Genomic DNA, 18,377 nt, shown 5'->3' on the forward strand with positions numbered 1-18,377 from the left:
CCGGGATGCCGTCGCGGCCTCCCGTGCGCCGCCGCCGCCATCTTGGGACGCCGGCCGGTCACCTGACTTCCCCGCCCACCTCGGCAGCCACCTTCGCCGGGAGGGCGGGGCCCGCCGGCGCGCGGGCCGGGGGCGTGGCCTGATGCCCGAAACCCCACCCCGCCTAGGCCCCGCTCTCTGCCCCTCCCAAGATGGCGGGTGAGTGGGACCGGGCTCCCGGGGCGCCGGGGCAGCACCCCTTCCCTTCCCCCGCACCCCGGGCCACCCCTCGGGGCCCGGGAGCCCTTGGCCACCCCCAGCCCCGCCCGACGCCGCAACACCGCCTAACTCCTGTGTGTCTCTTGGTTTTCAGAGATCCCCCTGTACTTTATGGACTTGCCGGATGAATTAGACGATTGTAAGTAAGAGTTGGGGCGCCCCGCCCCTCCCTGGGACCGTCTCACAGAATTCCGGGTGCCCGAAGCGCGGGGGGCGGGGCAGCCACAGGCCTGGCCCTGCATGTTGGGACCAGAACAGCGGGACCCCACCCACCTTGATCTACTGATGGCGGTCCCTCCTCACCGGGCAGGGGCGGGCTGAGGACTGGGAGCGCTCCCTTCTGCGGGGGGAGGATTTTTGTTGTTGTTGGGAAACTTTTGACTTCCCGGCACTTTCTCCTCCTCCTCCCCAGCTGCTGTGGGAGGGGCGGGAGGGCCAGTCCCAAGTCCCAGTCTACTTTGGCGGAGGAGGCGCGGCCACCTTGCAGGTGGGTGGCTTCCACCCCAGGGCCTCGCCCTTTCCCTGGGACTTTGGAGAGTGTTGGGGAATTTGGGAGATCCCTCTGTCCGTGTGGCCGGCCGCGGAGTTGCACGGACTTTTCGAGTGTCATGGCCACAAGTCCAGCTCCATTTCTTGTCCCACGGAGCCCATCGGCCCCTGTATTTCTTAAGTGGGTCTCTTTCACTTGTCCCTTCCTGCCCTCTCCTTTTCTTTGGAATCATTTTAAGGCTGGTAGCCGAGGGAGGTGTCATCCTGGAAATCAAAGTTCGCATTTGTGGTGAATGAAGCATTTCGTTCCCATTCAGGAAACGTTTCTTGAGCACCTACTTGTTCTGGGTCTGGCCAGTTTCTTGCTGGTGAAGAAAGCATGTAGACATCATCAAAATAGCTACTATTGATTGGGGGCTCACTGTGTACCAGGCATATACGGTTCTTCCTCTAGTCTTCCCTTCCCCATCTGCACATTTCCTTGTAATAGGAGTTGGTGTTTATAGAAACTTACCAGAGGCTGGGCAGTGTTAAGCCCCTTACACACATTATGTCTTTTAGTGGGGGACAACATTAATACAGTAGGTTGGCACTTGAAAGGGCAATACTCAGTGGTCTGAACCAACAGCGTCGTATCAATTTGTTACAATTCTGTGGGTTGATTGGGTGGTGGTTGCTTCTTCATGTGGTTTCAGTCGAAACTATGGGAAGGTGGGAAGGTCCAAGATAGCTTCACTCACACAGGTGTCATGGGCCCTGGCTGTCATCCAAGAGATCTGCTGGGACTGTTGGCCAGGGTCTCAGTTCTCTTCCAGGTGCTTTTTCCACTTGGCTAGGTTGGCCTTCTCACAGCATGGTGGCCACAGGGTAGTTGAACCTCTTTTCTGGTGGCTAGCTTCTTTCAGTCTTTTTTTGTATGTATATGTGTATATATATGTACAAAAAGGAAGAGATTTTATAGGAAAAAAATTATGATTTTACTTTGGCCCTAATTGAACAAATATTGGGTGTTTTTGAGACTTGTAATAAAAAAAGGTTTAAATACTCCCTAGCAGACAGCCGAAGACTTGACCCAGTAAGGAAAGAAACCATCATTATGGCTCTGAACATAACACACCTTGGGTAGGACAACTCTGGGAGCCTCCTGGGGCTTCCTGTTTGGGCAGGGGTGGGAGCTATGGGATGCTATATCTTATAACTTTCCAATGTAGTTGATCCAAGAGTCGTAATAGGAGGGCCTACCCCCTCCTCCCCAATTGATGCCACCCTGGGTGCTACCCTTATACCTTACCATGGCTGTATTTGGGTAGGCATTATCATGCCGTGAATGACAGCAACAACCCTGAAGTCCTTACACCCCTGTCCTGGCTCTCCATACCTGTAGCTGGGTTAGCTTGGGTGGATCACTCACCCACTCTGTTCAGTTTTTTTTCTCTGGAAAATGGCATAAGAATAGGCGCTACCTCATAGGACTGGTATGAGGGTTAGATAAGATAGTACACATGAAACATTTTAGCCCAGTGCCTGGCTCAGTGAGTATTATATACATTGATTTTATCATCATCATCATCATCAATGGATTTTTATTTTTTTTATTTTTTATTTTATTTATTTATTTTTTTCCTTTTTGTCTTTTTTACTGACCGGTAACGGGATCACAACACTCGGCGTTGCGCCTGTACCGGGGACCGGCAATGGGATCGCAACCCTCGGTGTTGCGCCCGCACCGCGCTCAGCCAGTGAGTGGGAACTGGTCTCCACGTGGGATCCGAACCCTCGGTGGGAGCGCCGCCGCGCTCCCAAGCGGCGCACTCTCCAGTGCGCCACTGGGCCAGCCCATCAATGGATTTTTATATAAGATCTTTTGATTCAAAGTTAACAGCTGTTACTCTGTGAGGTAGGTGGGATTATTCCTATATTTCAAATGATAAAACTGAGAATCAGAGAGGTTAACTAACTTATTTAGTGTGGCACAGTTTGTAAATGGTAGAACTAACAATCAAACTCAGTGCCTTCTGACTCTTGTTCTTTTTGTTCCATCCTGCAGAGTGACCTCACAAATATTCTTAACCCAGTTGTTGGGGCGTGGATGTTGATTTGGGTGATATTGTCTCTATTGTCCTCCTTGGGCACTTTTGTCTAAATGATGTGATGCCTTTTTGTTTAGTCTGCAAGTTCCCTTGGGCAGAGATGCAGGTCATCCTTTTTATAACCCAATGTCCTGCATGATCTAGGTGCTCAATTAATGTTGTTACTGTTAACGATAATGGATTACAAGGCTTGTCTGATTTACTTGTGGTTCTTGATTAAGTTTGGCTAATTAAAAAAAGCCATAATGAATGGACACCTTGTTTTTTAAATCATTCAGAGTCTTCGGGCCATTGCAGCCCAGAAAAAAATTTAATTTTAGAGAATTGGCTTGCTGAAGCAATCTGAATTTCTTCTCTTGAGAGCAAGAAATGGGTGGGAGGGCTTGGCATATTGTTTTTCTTATTGGATTGTATGTGGAAGGTCGAGCTGTTTGAGTTCATGCCTAAGGGCCTAAAGGCCTTTGAATGTCTGGGTTTGCTTATAGCATATGGAGGCTGAAGAGGTATTACTGTTGGTAAGGTTTGCTTCGCCAAATACAACTTAAATGTGTGCTAGTGATGGGTGAAATAAGAATGAGGGGAATCTATTGGAGATATAAAGAGACCCAAGAGAACTATCAACAAAATATAGCATGTGGTCATGTTTGGATCCTTGGTTGAACAAACCAACTATAAAAAGACATTATTGAGACAGTTGGAGAATAATTGAACTTGGACTGGGTATTAGATGATATTAAGAATTATTATTTTGTTGGATATGATAATGGTGTTATGGTTTTGTTCAAAGAAAGAGGCCTATCAGAAACAAACAAGCATTCGCGGGTGAAATGGTTTGATGTGTGAGGTCTGTTTTCAATTACTGCATCATATAATAAAGTCGGGAGGAGGGATGGATTGAAAAAAATACTTGTTGAAGCTGATGGCTGGGGACTTTTCAATTTTTGCATATGTTTGAAAATTTCCATAGTAAAAGGTTTGAAAAAATGAGATGAAAATGTCACATGTGATCACACATCTGCAGGAAGAGTTAGAAGGCTAGATTTCAGTTGTGAAGTGGTTGTAAGGTTATCATAAGATACATTTAGCTGCAAAAGATTGACTTGTAAATACATTTGTATTTGGAAGACAAGGTATTTGTTTTCAAATGTTTAGATTTCAAGAGGTATCTATGGAAGAACTTGGAAGAGGGCATACTTCCATTTATGAGAAAAGCTAGGTGCCAACAAATGATATCTGGACCTTTGGCGAAAATAGGATTTGCTAAGCCAGTGGAATATAGATAGACTCTTCAAATCTTAATGCTGGAAGGAGCAGTGTATGTTCAACCTTGAGTGAAAGACATTTTCCAAAGCAAAAAGCATTCCATTTCACCTGCCCACTTTGTTCTACATTTGTAAAAATGTTCTTTTCAAAGCCACAACCAAGCTGTGTGCCCCCAAATCCCTAAACCAAACCATTCAATTTTTTCTCTGAACTATAACATAAACTTGAATCAAAGATTGTCAATTTTTTAAAAAATTTTATTGTCAAGTGAAATAGTTTGAACAGGAGCAGGATCTAGTTGAGTATTCTAATACTAGGAAAATAGTACAAAACCCAGACATCAAACTACTCTCTAAATCAGAGATGGGCAAGTTTTTTCTGTAAAGGACCAGGTAGTAAATATTTTAGTCTTTGCTGGCCAGGTCTCTGGTGTACCCACTTGGCTCTGCTGCTGTAGCCTTATGAAAGTGGTCATAAATAATACATAAAGAAACGGTCATGGCTATGTCCTGATAAAACTTCATTTACAAACACAGGCTGAATTTGGCCCATGGATGGTGGTTTGCTGACCACTGCTCTGAATGAAACTTGACTTTATTTCTCTAGACTCCTAACTCTGTCGATTAGCTGAGCCAACCTGATATGGTGTCTTTCCCACTGGGCTTAGTTAGAGGAGCTGAGCAATTTGTTAGGATAACCTCTGCTTTGTTAGATAACCCTTGACAAGTTGCTCAAATTTCATGTCTCATTTTTCCTCTTGATGTGTTGGGGATGTACCTGTTTCCTCCTAGTGGGATAAGACTGGCAAGGAACAAGAGGCAGAGAGGTGGAAGCAGAATCAACTTTGCGTGCCCTCTGACCATGCTAGTACATTTCACTTTTGTTGCTCCGTGTTTTCTATTTTCTGTGAGGCAGACAAACATCAGAAATTCCCTGAAATTGTTTCTGTTTAGAAATAAGAGCCTTAAATGGCTTTCTTCATCACAAAATAAGCTCTTATAAACAGAAATTTTACAATGAAGCCTAGCTAATGAAAGAGAAAGTCGTTTTGACCTTCAAAGTGCTAGTTAGTCTTAACTCTGATGGGGAAAAAATAAGAGGTGAGGGCAAGTGGTAGGTTTCCAGGTTTGGAAAGTCATTCATCCATGTAACAGCTGTTTTTCCAGCTCCTCCAAGGTGCCAGCCTGGCAGGAGGTTTGGGGGATAGAGGCACAAATAACCCTGGGCACAGCTCCTGAGATTCTCACAGTCTAGTGGGGAGGTGGGTAGTAAAGGTAGCTTAGAAGCAGTGTGTCAAGGGTCCAGGCAAAGAGCTGGGGCAGTAAGAAGACAGTGTCTCAGTCTGCCACGTGTAGGAGGAGAAGGCTTCTGAGGGGAACTGGCATTCGAGCTGGGTCAGGCTGAGGAAGGTGATTGGCATTGCGGTGAAATGGGTACAAAGGTAGAGTCTTGAGAGGGTCTGGTCTGTTTGGGACCTGGAGAGAAGGTAGAGGACTTGGGCACCAGGCGGGGGAAGGAGTGAGGTGAGACAGGATAAAGGACTGGGGGCTGTCCATGAAGAATCTACTTCATCAGCCAGCTGGCTTCGGGTGTAACCCAGGAGGCCGTAGGGAGTCCCTGTGTGTTTTGCTCAAACTTGTGTCTTACGGTGGCAACCCAGGCAGTGGTACAAAAGTAGCCACTTATTTAGCACTAATAATGTGACAAGCTCTGTTCTGAGTGCTTCTAGTATTTTAACTTAAGTACAAAAACCTATGAGGCAGTTATTTTAAACCCTATTTTATTACTGAGCAAGCTCACAGGGCTCAGAAGGGCTGAATAACTTGCCCAAAGTAACACAGCTAGCAAGTGGCAGAGGTGGAATTTAAACCAGGGAGTCTGGCTGTAGGATTTATCTTAGCCATTATACTTTGGAGGACTCCTCATTTACTTTTATACTGATGATTTTTTTTGTCTTTATGATGGCACAAAAGTGGTATGCACTGAGTAGAAACCATACTTCGAGTACCCATACAGCCATTCTGTTTTTCACTTTCAGTACAGTATCTAATAAATTACGTGAGTTATTCGGCACTTTATTATAAAATAGGTTTTGGTGTTAGATGATTTTACCCAACTATAGGCTAATGTAAGTGCTCTGAGCACTTTTAAGGTAAGCTGAGCTAAGTAGTGATGTTCCATAGGTTAGGCATTTTTTAAGTGCATTTTTGACTTAAGATATTTTCAGCTTATGATGGGTTTATTGAGATATAACCCCATCTTAAATCATTCATTCATTCATGTGACTAGTATTTGTTAAGGACCTATTAAGTCTCAGGTACTGTGTTAGGCATTGCAGACACAGAAGTGAATAAAACAAACCCAGTTTCTGCTCTCATGGGGCTTTCAGTCCAATGGTAGAGACAGACATTGAGCAGGTTGACATAAGTGAGTGGAATGATCAGGGGATGGTGGGTGCTGTGAAGGATGATAGCAGGTGAGTGTAATGGGAAGTGCCAGCCCAGTGTGGTTGGGTGGATGCAGGTTCTGCTTATGTCCATTGGCCAGAGCAGGCTTCTCTGGAGCTCTGCGAGGTGCTCTTAAACTGAGATTTGAGTGACAAGGCGGAGATGATCACATGAAGAGCCAGAGAAAGCATCTTGGATATAGCTCTTCCTGGTCAAGGACTGGTGGGAAGGCCTGTGTGTCTGGAGTGCAGTCAGTGACAGACACAGGAGGTGAGAGAAGGGGATGGGGGCCATACCACACATGGCCCTTAAGCCCATCACAAGGTAATGTGTTTGCCTTCTATTCAAGGAGTTGTGGGGAGCCATGGAGAACTTTAACCAGGGGAGTGACTAGACCTGGGTTATGCTTTAAGGAAAGTATGTAGTGGTGGAGAAAAGCTGGAGATGGGACAGTGGGTGTGTTCCAGGGATCCAGCCAGGGCACTGGGGTCTCAATAAAGGAGGTGAGCGTGAGAGCTGAGAACAGGGTTGATAGACATTTATGACAGTGAGGGAAGAGTCAACTCAGAGATGGGTCCTGTGGGAAACTTTTTTGACATCTCTGCTCTCCTCCACCCAGACTGGGTTAGGTGCCCTCCTTGAGTTCCCTGAACCCTGTATCACCTCGTGGCAGCATTTAGCACAGACATGGCCAAGTGTCTGTTCCTTGTCCATTAGAATGGGTCCTCTCCATCTCTGGATTGCTATGGTCTAGCATAGTGAATGGCACTGGGCAGTATGTGAGAAGTATGCTTAGGGTGATGGGGAGAGTGGGTGGAGTGAATGTTTCCATCCAAGACGGATACTTTTGAGGTGCTTATGGGAGATCCTGGTGGCACTGTCTAGGCCACTAGAATGCCCCCTTGTAGGGTTCTGGAGCACAGGTAGGACTGGAGATTAGATTTGGGAGTCATGGTGGGTGGTAGGAGGAGCCATGGGAGATGACTGAGAGATGGGGGCTGGAGAAGATGAAGGGTGAGATCCCTGGGTAGCAGAAGCTTCTAGTAATTAGCTGTGCATAGGAAACTAGGAGGTCCTTGAAGCCAAAATTCTGTTGGGGTGATCATTTATTTATGTCACTTGGTCCAGAGGCATCTGGTAAGATGACTGAAGACAAGCCATGGGGTTAACAATTAGCAGGTCTTCAGTGACCTTGGTGAGAAATTGTTCAGTGCAGCCAAGGAGAAGACGCCAGGTTGGAATTAGTTGGGAGGGTATTGGAAGTCGAGGCAGTGTAGTTGGTAGTCCAGTAGAAGCTCAGTGGTCATATATCGAGCACACGTTGTATTCCAGGTACTGGCTGGGCACTGGGCACTTTGGGGAATGTTCACTGCTCTTGGGGCTCACAGCCCAGCAGAAAACACTCCCTTCGGTAGTCCAGTAGAAGCTCAGTGGTCATATATCGAGCACACGTTGTATTCCAGGTACTGGCTGGGCATTGGGCACTTTGGGGAATGTTCACTGCTCTTGGGGCTCACAGCCCAGCAGAAAACACTCCCTTTCAAGAAGCAGAAGCTGGAGGGGTTGGAGGGGCTTTCCTTTATGGATGGGAGATCTACTCTGAAAACCTTAAAAAAAAAAAAAAAAAAAAAAGAATTTGAATGACCCAACAATTCCATTTTAGTTATATGCCCAACAAAACGTGAACATATGTTTTCAAAAAGACATGTTCATGGTAGCGTTATTCTTAAGAGTTGTGAACTGAAACCTACTCAAATATCCATCATCATGAGTACAACAGATTATAAACTGTGGTATTTTCACACAATGGAAAACTATGCAGCTGTGAGAATGACTGATTTACAACTTTACTTAATAATATGGATGAATTTCACAAACATATGAAAGAAGCCAAATGTAAAACGGTACATGATTCTATTTACACAAGGTACAAAGCCAGGCAAAGGGAATCTAGGCTGTTAGAAGGCAGGAGAGTGGTTACCTTGGAGTGGGGCAGAAAGGGGATAAGTGGAAGGTGGCCTGAGGTGGTTTTGGAGATGCTGGTAAAATTCTTTCTTTCTTTCTTTCTGTCTTTCTTTTTGTCTTTCTTTCTCTTTCCGTTTGTCTTTCTGTCTTGTTTTTTCTTTTTTTCTTTTTCTTTTTCTTTCTCTCTTCCTATCTTTGTCTTTCTCTCTTTCATTCTCTTTTTCTTTCTTTCTTGGTGGCTAGCAGGTATGGGGATCCAAAAAATTATCTTTCTTGATCAGAGTATTGGTTACACAGGCATATTCAGCTTGTTTAAATTCATCAAGTGGTACACATATTTGTACACTTTTCTGTATGTAATACTTCAATTTTTAAAAAAGTAGTGATTTTTAAAATCAATGCAGAGGCGAGAGCCTACCTGTGGACTGGGGGGAAGGAGCCAGTGAAAGGGAGAGGTGGCAGAGAGCAGGACAAGAGGGCAGCTGACCTTGGGGCATGGAATTCAGTGCATCCACGGAGGAGTTTGCTTCTTTCCAGAAGGAGGAAGGTGACCTTCCTAGTAGTTTGACCAAGGTGGTCAGTAAAGCAACTTTATTTTGGTCAGCACTGCTTGATTGTTTCAAATATTTTGGACAGTAGGAAAATAGAGACTCCCCGCTACACTCACCCCAAAAGTTGTTGGCTTTCTTATGCACCCTTTTTTTCTTTTTGAATATACCTCAAGTCTGACTAGAGAATTCATTGTATTTCTGAGTTATATTGTTCCGTTCATTAATATTGTGTAGACACTACTACCCTCACCTCCTCCATTGTGTCCCTACCTGGGTGAGTCGGCAGGAAAATTGAGAAGTGTCATATCAAAATGGACCGTATGAACTGCTTTGAGCTGCATAGTTCTTTCCTATCAGGTAACCCAAGTAAGTGTTTGCTGTTGACCGTCAGCGTAAAAGTTAGAGTCATAAATAATGACAGGTTTTGGAAGCTGTGATTAAAACCACAAATCAAAGAGGAATTTCCATGTATGCATGGTGTAGAAAGGACGCTGCTCGTGAATTAAGTTTTCAGCCAGCCCATTGCCTAGTGCTAGTAATAACCATCAGTAGCCCTCAAAGATTTGCAATATAAAACATTATGCATTGGATGGATCTGCTCATATGAGAGCTAATAAATCAGCTTAGGTCTCGTTAGAGAATGACATTTATATAGAGTAAGTTTGCCTGTGCAACTTGCTGTTGAATTTAGTTAAGTCAACAAGGACCTGCAGTGTGTGGGATCAGTTCCCCCCAGAAAGCCAGTGAAGAATGAAGTGTTCTTTATCTTTTAGACAGGTCAGGTTTGTCTAGTCTAGGTATTGGAAATAGTCCCAATTTAGGAATCTGCATTAGCACTTGCAAGTCTGTTAGCAAGAAGAACAATACCATTTTAAATAACACATCAAGGAATGGTTTACTTTCGTTCCCCCAAAATCATTTAAGGCCTTACAAAGACTTAGTTATTGTTTATCAAAGAGTGGCTAATGAGACTCTCTAAGACATTATTATTTTTATAAGTTCTACCTTAATACATTTTTTTAAAAATACAAATTCTACAAATAAAGCTAAACTTCTTGGCTACTATCAACCAATCTTCTGATATTTTGAGTAGGATGTAGACATAGTCGACCATGTCTATTGTGTTCCCCATTCACTATCCTGTAGTGCTGTGTCAGAGACAGAATATTGGATCATATGGATAATTGGTCTGGCCCAGGGTGGCGTATCTCATATAGTTATAGTGACAGGATGACATGTTGAATAGAGAATCATAAATATTGGGAATGCCTGGAGAACAGATTCTTAATGAAAGTGCTTGCTGGGATAGACGTGCCATGACATTCTGCCCCCAGCTCCAGCTCTGTTCATGTCTGGGCCAATAAAGGTATCTCATTGGGTATGTTTTATTGTGTTCATTTTTTCTCACCTTTCCACTTAAAACCAATTATGAGTGTGGCTGTTCAGTTGACGGTTGATGGCTTCATGTGAAATCTTCAGTGTCCCTAAACCATTTGAAAGTGGCACAGTGTACTTTCCTCTGCTGTGCTCATTGCTTTATCTGGAATGTTCTTTTTCCCTTTCCTGGATCCTCTCTCTCTTTCTGTGTGGCAGATTTCTACTTGATCTTCAAGGTCTAAATCACACATCACTTCTGTTCCAGGGAAGCTTTCTCCCATGGCTCCTGCATTGTGGGTTGTTAGGTATATGATGATCTTTGTTCCTTTGGGAGCTTAGAGTCCTGGGATCCTGTTTTTTCATCTCCGAATCACCATACTCTATTGAATTATGGTTTACGTTTGTTACCTGAAGTTAACTATGGAGGGCAGAGAGTGTGTTCAAGGTGGGTTTGCTGTTAACATGCCTTCTGTTTTTGTACTGATCTTTTGATCCTTTTCTTGCTGCAAAATGACCTGCAAAGTTTCTTTCTCTTCTTTTTATTAGATTATATCTATTGTACTTGAATCTGTGGAAAATATATATCTAATACACTTAAGATATTAATTTGTAATTAGCCTGTTTTAAGACAGATTAGTGTCTTGTAAAAAGCATTGATACACAGGCAAGTACTCAAGGGTCCAGAGTGCGTTTTCACTAAAGCATTCTCATGTGATTTATTTTGTGCCCTACCCTGTTTTAAATGATAAAGATACTGACTGTGTTCATTATTTTTGGTAGGTAACCCTGGAGAAACTAGTTTGCATAGAGGAGGGTAAATCCTTTTTTCCAAAATTGTGGGTTCCAAAAATATGTTTTCCTGTGGGACTTTTAATGAGACAAGATTTTTTTTTATACTTAATAGCCTGGGTCAAAGTGGGCAGGACCTCACTGTAGAGGAGCTCATCCTGTTTTTGGTCATGTGAGCTCAGAACCACAGTGGTTTGGGTTGGGTGGGAGAGGTGAGCTATTTCTTAGCTACTGAAGTGGATTTTTAAACTTGGACCTTCCCCCTGAGGGGTAGGTAATAGCCACAGCCACTGACTGTGGCACAACAGAGCTGTGGGGATGTTGGGCACACAGTTCAGGAAAACAGGGCAGCCATGTGTGTGCAGCCCGGGGGCAGGGTCCTGAGCATACGGAACAACGGAAGAGGACACTAACCCCTGCAAATCACATTAGTGCTTCTTACACACCCTTTCTCTACTGTTCTTGGCTAGCTTTAAATATTAGTCATTTTTGGTAAAGAGTCAGTGATGTCCCATGTACACCTGCCAGTCAACCTAATGTGTGGCAGAAACTTAGAAAGCAGCTGCTGCTCAAAAGTTTATCACAGCGTAGATGGCAAATGAAGTCAAAGCATGATCAGTACTGGTTTATTTTATGTTTTACATTGGCCAAGACAGCTTACATTATTATTAGAAACCATTTCCTTCAGAAAGCTGTGCTTTTCTGCATTAATTAAGTTTCATGAATGGAGTTGGTAATTTTATTTTTCAACTGTAAAAAAATACAATGAAGAAGTTTGAACAAGGAATTATTTATGTGCACTTCATATTTCATTTCTAACTTGAATGGTTAAGATTCCTGGTGTTTATATTTGGCCTGGACTTGCCAGGTCCCAGAATAATTGACTGCTTGTGATATTGCCACATAGAGTCCTTGCTTCTGTCAGCAGTTGCCAGACAACATGCCTTTTTTGTAGTGGCTAGAAATGTAAATTTTAGAAAACTCTTTTTGAGAGCAGGAATTATTTTATGTGCTATTTCTATTGACAGGGACACAGCAAACTACTTTGGCACATCTTTATGATTCATTCATTCATTCAATCAACAACTTTTATTGAGTGCCTGCTGTGTGCCAGGCATATCAATGAGTCAAAGATTCTTGTCCTGGGGATGGAGGTGGGGCATCGGACACAGCTAAATAAACAGTAACTGCAGGAAATATGTGTTTTGTATATTAGAAGGTGATGAGTTCTCTGGGAAAATAGAAAAGTAGATCACGGTAAGGGAAGATGCAGGTGGGTGACTTGCAATTTCAAAATAAGGTGTTCAGGGAAGAGAGGATGATGAATGAGCAAAAATTTTAAGGAGGTGAAGGTAGGTACTTGAGAGGACATCTCACAGAGGAGAGTTCTAGGCAGAGGCAACAGCCAGAGCAAGGGTTCTGGGAAATAGCAGGAGGCCTTGTGGCTGGAGACAGTGCAAGAGAGAAGGAGTGAGTGGGAGATGACTCAGAGAGAGGAGAGTGTGGGCCAGATCTTTCCCACTGACTGGAAACCCCTCAGGTAGCAACATCTGATCTTTCTCTTTTACAGTGTTTCTCAACCAGGGACGATTTTGCCTCCTTGCTCCCCCCATGCCCCTGGCAATGTCTGGAGATGGTTTTGATTGTCACTCTTGGGCAGGGAGCGCTCTGGGCATGTAGTGGGTGGAGGTCAGAGATGCTGCCAAATGTCCTACCTATGATGTACAGCCCCCACAACAGTAGTGCTGAGATTGAGAAATCCTGCTCTGTTGTTATAGAGATCATCAGCTGCTGCTTGATTCAGTTTGTCTTTGAAGACTTAATAAAGAAAAAACAAAACAAAACATGAAAACAATATGGGAAGAAGTTATTAATCATGGTACCTTGTCAGAATGCCTTCAGAATTGACATCAAAGTTAATGCTGGCCATTTTTATTTACTTTGAGGAAAAGAGATCTGAATCTTGGTTGCAGGTACATTTGAGTAGACCCTGGTACTTTTAGGGAGTAGTTAAAAAAAAAAAAATACATTGTTCACAGGCAAATAAGTAGTAATAATCTCACTGATAATCTCAATTTGGACTCAAGTAGGATTTTCTAATTTTGAAAAGGTCTAGGATGTTGATTCATACAAGGGAAAATATTTACTTATATGAAAAAAAATTGATTTTCAGTACTTGGAATAAAAGACACTATTCTTTGCATATGAATGTTATGCTATTAGGAATATTATCTTTTGATTGCACCAATCTACTATTTTTCAGAAATTAGGTACTTGTACACCACTTTTTCTACTTTTACTTTATTACTATATCACCTGTGTATTTCTTTATATCAAATAACTAAACACATTTTGGGGAGCCTGTATTGGTTACTGTAAATGAAACTTAACCAAAATATTATAAAACAGAAAGAAAATAACATTATTAAATTTTAGATAGACACAGTTGTCTGCAAAAGATTCTGAGCATGAGACTGACTTTATATTGAAAGGAAGATTACCAGTCTTAGGTGTTCAAGACACACTAGCACCAAAAGGAAACTTTCTCTGATTTAATTAGAGAATTAAGGGAATAACTTTCCCACTGTGTGATTTAATGGCATTTAATATACCTTCCCTTTATCATATGTGGCGATATGCTGTCCCAACCTGTCCATAGCCTGAGGCCAGTTGAGCAGGCTGGGCATCTGCAGCTTGGCTGGCTGGGGTCAAAGCTGCAGTCTGAGAGCATAGAACAAACCAGTGGTAGGGTGGAGGCCAGTGCTCTTTGGCTGTGATTGGCTACCGACAGTCTCTTAATGCAGAACTCTCTCTCTCATGGAGGTAGCAGTTAGATAGCCTGGATCTTTGTCATGTATAGGACTAAAATTGTGATTCCATTTCTTAAAATAAAAAATCCCTGTAATTCAGATTCCTTACTACTTCAGATGGACTTTTATATGTTTCCTGTCTCTGCCCCTCCTTTTATTCTTAATATGAATTACCAAATTTAATTCTACCCTATTCATTGTTAGGATGATTGAATACTTTTGATTAACTCATGTACATTATACTGAGTGTTAGAATTCATTAATTTTATTTTAGTGGTTCTTCAATAGTTTTTGACCTGTTTTCTGTCTTTTCTGAAACAGATATTTCATTTTCGCAAGCAGAAATGAATTACTTAATGTCTTGTTGCTTGAGAACTCACATTGTGGGTACAGCTCCAGGTGGTTTTAGACTAGGAGCTACATACATCTCAGGTTTGTTTTCATGAAGGCTAGATTTTCTAACCTTTCTCTAGGGCTGCCAGGCTCTCATGAATTGAATCTTGGTAATCAAAGTCTCAGGAGACTGATTTCTACAGAAACCAATATTTATTAAGTGTCTGCTTTGTGCTGGGTATTATTTGACTTGTTCCCACTGTTTAAAGGCTCTCCATGTCTAGCTGTGGAGACAGAAACAGTCTACTTAGAGTCAATATTGTACCACTCTAAAGTAAAATGTTGAAAACCTGACTACCATATAATTCTGTTTATTGCCCCTCTTTATGTTATAGTTTTAAAATATATGGTACCTCATATGTTATAAATTCCGCAGTACAGGTTATAATTTTTGCTTTAAGCTATCATATATATTTTTTAAAAATTAAAAGAAAAAAAACATTTTTAAAGATGTTTACCATTTCTAATGCTCTTGATTCCTTTTGAAGACACAAGTTTTTATATGGTGTCATTCCACTTTTGCCTGCAGAGCTTCTTTTAGCAGTTTTTGTAGTCCACATTGGCTGGCTGTGTTAAAGAGTGTTTTAGAAACAAATTTTTAGGTGTTTTTTTTTTTTTCTTAAATCTGAAAATGTCTTTATTTCATCTTCATTACTTTATTTCATCTTCACCCAGTGAAGGATATTTCACTGGGTATCAAGTTCTGGATTGACAGGTTTTTTTGCCCCCAGTCCTTTAAAGATAGGGCTTCACTCTTTTGCCTTCCCTGCTTCTGGCAAGGAGTCAGAGGTCATTTGAATCATTACTCTAGGTATGTAATGTTTGTCTTCACCTTCTGCTTTCAAGATTACCACATCTGGTTATCAGCAGTTTGACTGTGATGTGTCTAGGTGAGGTTTTCTGTGTGTTTATCCTCTTGGGGTTCACTAGGATCCTAAATGTCCTGTGATCTGGACATTTATATCTTCCATCAAGTATGGGGAAGTTTTTGTCATTATTTTGTTGTCTCCATTCTTCTAAGTCCACATAGTGATTTGTAAATTTCAGATATTGTTTCAATTCTAGAATTTTTATTTGGTGCCTTTTAATTGTAACATATTTGTTGAGATTCCTTGTTTTCATTCATTACCAGCATATTTTCCTTTATATCCATAAGGATTATTGTAATAGTTGCTTTAAAATCCTTGTCTGTAATTACAGCATTGGGATGCTGTGAGTCAATCTGTTTTGATTTTTTCCTCTTTCAACTAGTTCGTGGTCTCTTGTTTTCTTCATATATTCAGTAATTTTGGATTGTAATCTGGATATTGTGAATGTTATGTGTTGTAGAATCTCTGGTTTCTGTTATATCCCTCTAAAGAATACTACCTTTTTTTGGTTTTGTTTTATTTTAGTAGGCACTTAAACTGACTTGAGTCAGACTATTAACTCATCTCTCCTATATGGATAATATCTCAAGTATTTGTTTAATTCTTTTAGTCTTAGCTGTGCTGCTTGGATTTTGCCACACAAATGCGTGGTTTGGGGTCAAGCCAGAGTTTGGGCAGAGTTTAATACAGAGGCTTCTCAAATCCTCAGACTCATTCATTTCTGGGACCTCCCTCCTCTCTCCCATGCTTTCTAGTGGCTATGGTTGCCCTCAACTCTGGAGATAGAAATATAAACAATATCAGTAATATAATGTGCTCAGTGATTTAATTGTAATAATTATTAGAAGCTGATATTTCTAAAGTAATTATATGTGTTGGATGATATATATCTATCTACTTTTCTATCTTATGTCATTTAGTCTACCTACAGCAGCCATATGAGATAGACACTGTTATACCCATTTTAAGTTGAGGAAGAAGCTGATATTTCTAAAGTAATTATATGTGTTGGATGATATATATCTATCTACTTTTCTATCTTATGTCGTTTAGTCTACCTACAGCAGCCATATGAGATAGACACTGTTATACCCATTTTAAGTTGAGGAAACAGGTCATTTAGTCTACCTACAGCAGCCATATGAGATAGACACTGTTATACCCATTTTAAGTTGAGGAAACAGAGTTAGAGAGGTGAGGTGTTTATCCAAGATTCCATATTTAGTAAAAGGAAGAGCTGGATGTCAGAACCAGGTGTTCTGACTCAAGGCCCCATGCTCCTATTGATTATACAGTTGTGTCTCATATCTTTTCAGTGAGAAATCTGAGACTTAATCTTTAATTTTTCTCTGTTTTCTTTGCCTTTGGTATTCTGCAGTGCATCTAGGTATGGATTTTTTATTAATTATTCAGTTTAGGATTTATACTTCTTAAAATTAAATATATATATATATTTTTATTCAGTTCTGGAAAATTATTAGCCACTGTCTCTTTGAATAGCGACCTTTCCTATTTTCACTAATCCCTCTTCTGGAATTCCCACTGGACTTAGACCTTAGCATTCTATTCTTCATGTGTCCTAATTGCTGTCCAATATTTTCCATATTTTTATTTCTCTGTGTAGCATTCTGGGTGATTTGTCAGATCAATCTTCGAGCTCACTAACTCTCTTTTGAGCTGTGTCTAAACTGCTATTTAAGCCAGTTACTGAAATTTTAATTACATTGTCTCTATTTTTCAGTTCTACTTGGTTCCTTTTCAAATGTGCCTGTTTGCCCCTGACACTCTCTTCTTTCATTATGATGTCTATTTTTAAAATCTTACTCATTCTAAGCATTGTTATTTGATCATTTATTTCAGATTTTTAAAATATTTCTAATCTTGGGGTGCAAATTCTCTTGTTTGTTTTTTTTTTTTTTGTGTGTGTGTGTACTAAATTCTTCCTGATGATGTATTGTAGCCATGTGTTGTTTGAACTTTTTTATTGCCTGCCCATTTTTTAGGGCTTGTTTTATGAAGGTCCGTGTGTCTTGGGTTGTGAAAATGTTTCATTAGGACATTTTCTTGTCTGCTTCTGCTGGGATGCCTTGGATTGTAATGAATCTGGACGGCAGTTCTTTCAGTAACTCAGCTTAGGACTCCTGCGCTTTGGGGGTAGTGTAAATTTAGACTGTACCCTCAGGCTGTGCAGGCCTGTGGTTTTGATTTCTCAAGAGTGACTACCCCTCCCCCTCCTTCTACCCTAACTGTATTTCCCCTTTTATAGCTGTCTTATAATGGGACCTTGATTTCAAATTCCCTGCCTATAGGTTTTATCCCCATGTGGGCATCAGAAATCCAGTTTTATAGACCTGTATCTAGGTCTTCAGTGTCGGCCATACGGTGTCAACTTCTGCTGACTTCTGTCACTTTGATTTTTATCTTCCTTTCTGGTCTTGGGGATGTCCTTCCTCTTTCCTTCCTGCCTTTGTACTTTTCTATGTTTTAAAATACTTTAGTGAAATTTCTGTGTTTTGTGTGTGTTTGGGGGGGGCGTTATTCTCTTCACCTCCACTGTCATGTTGTTGGAAATTTCAGTAGCAAGGGATTTGAACCTAGTAGTGCAAAGCCCGTGCTCCTGTGATATACTACACTTGGTTAGGGTAGTGACAGTGTAGATGGAAAAAGGAGATTGATGTTAGAATAGAAATCAGAATGTCAGTTTATTATTTGTTATGATATAAATATTTTCCTAGAAGGCTGAGATATCCACGTTTATAGGTCAGTAGCTTCCCACTGGACAAAGTCTAGAATAGAAACTTGACAGTGCTTTTCCAGCACCTTCAGGGGCAATTAGAACCTTTCTGACAAACACAAATAGCCTGGCAATTTTGAGATATATTTTTGCATATCTTTACAATGAAATGAAGGTGTCCCTGAAGACTATGCAACTCCCTGTGATCTCAAAACTACTGCACATTCTCTGGATCTTAATTGGGGTCCTCAAGGAGATAGAGTTAAGATCACAAAGCCACTCCATAAATATGGAATCAGAGCAGAGGGACTTCAGTATCCTTAAGAGTTGTTTTCATCACAG

General features: G+C 41.5%; 1 protein-coding gene across 1 annotated transcript in view; it reads left to right on the plus strand.

Annotated features, from left to right (window-relative positions):
• Positions 1 to 365: 365 nt before the first annotated feature.
• The window catches only part of LOC103599779 (serine/threonine-protein phosphatase 4 regulatory subunit 1-like), a 78,855-nt gene continuing 60,843 nt past the window's right edge, over positions 366 to 18,377 (plus strand). The window contains exon 1 of the mRNA XM_008583949.1: positions 366 to 397. Coding sequence (XP_008582171.1) covers positions 370 to 397 — 28 coding nt within the window. The 5' untranslated portion in view covers positions 366 to 369. The remainder of the gene's footprint in view (positions 398 to 18,377) is intronic.

This window comes from Galeopterus variegatus, unplaced genomic scaffold (assembly GCF_000696425.1).
Source record: "Galeopterus variegatus unplaced genomic scaffold, G_variegatus-3.0.2 Scaffold3088, whole genome shotgun sequence".
Lineage (NCBI taxonomy): Eukaryota > Metazoa > Chordata > Mammalia > Dermoptera > Cynocephalidae > Galeopterus > Galeopterus variegatus.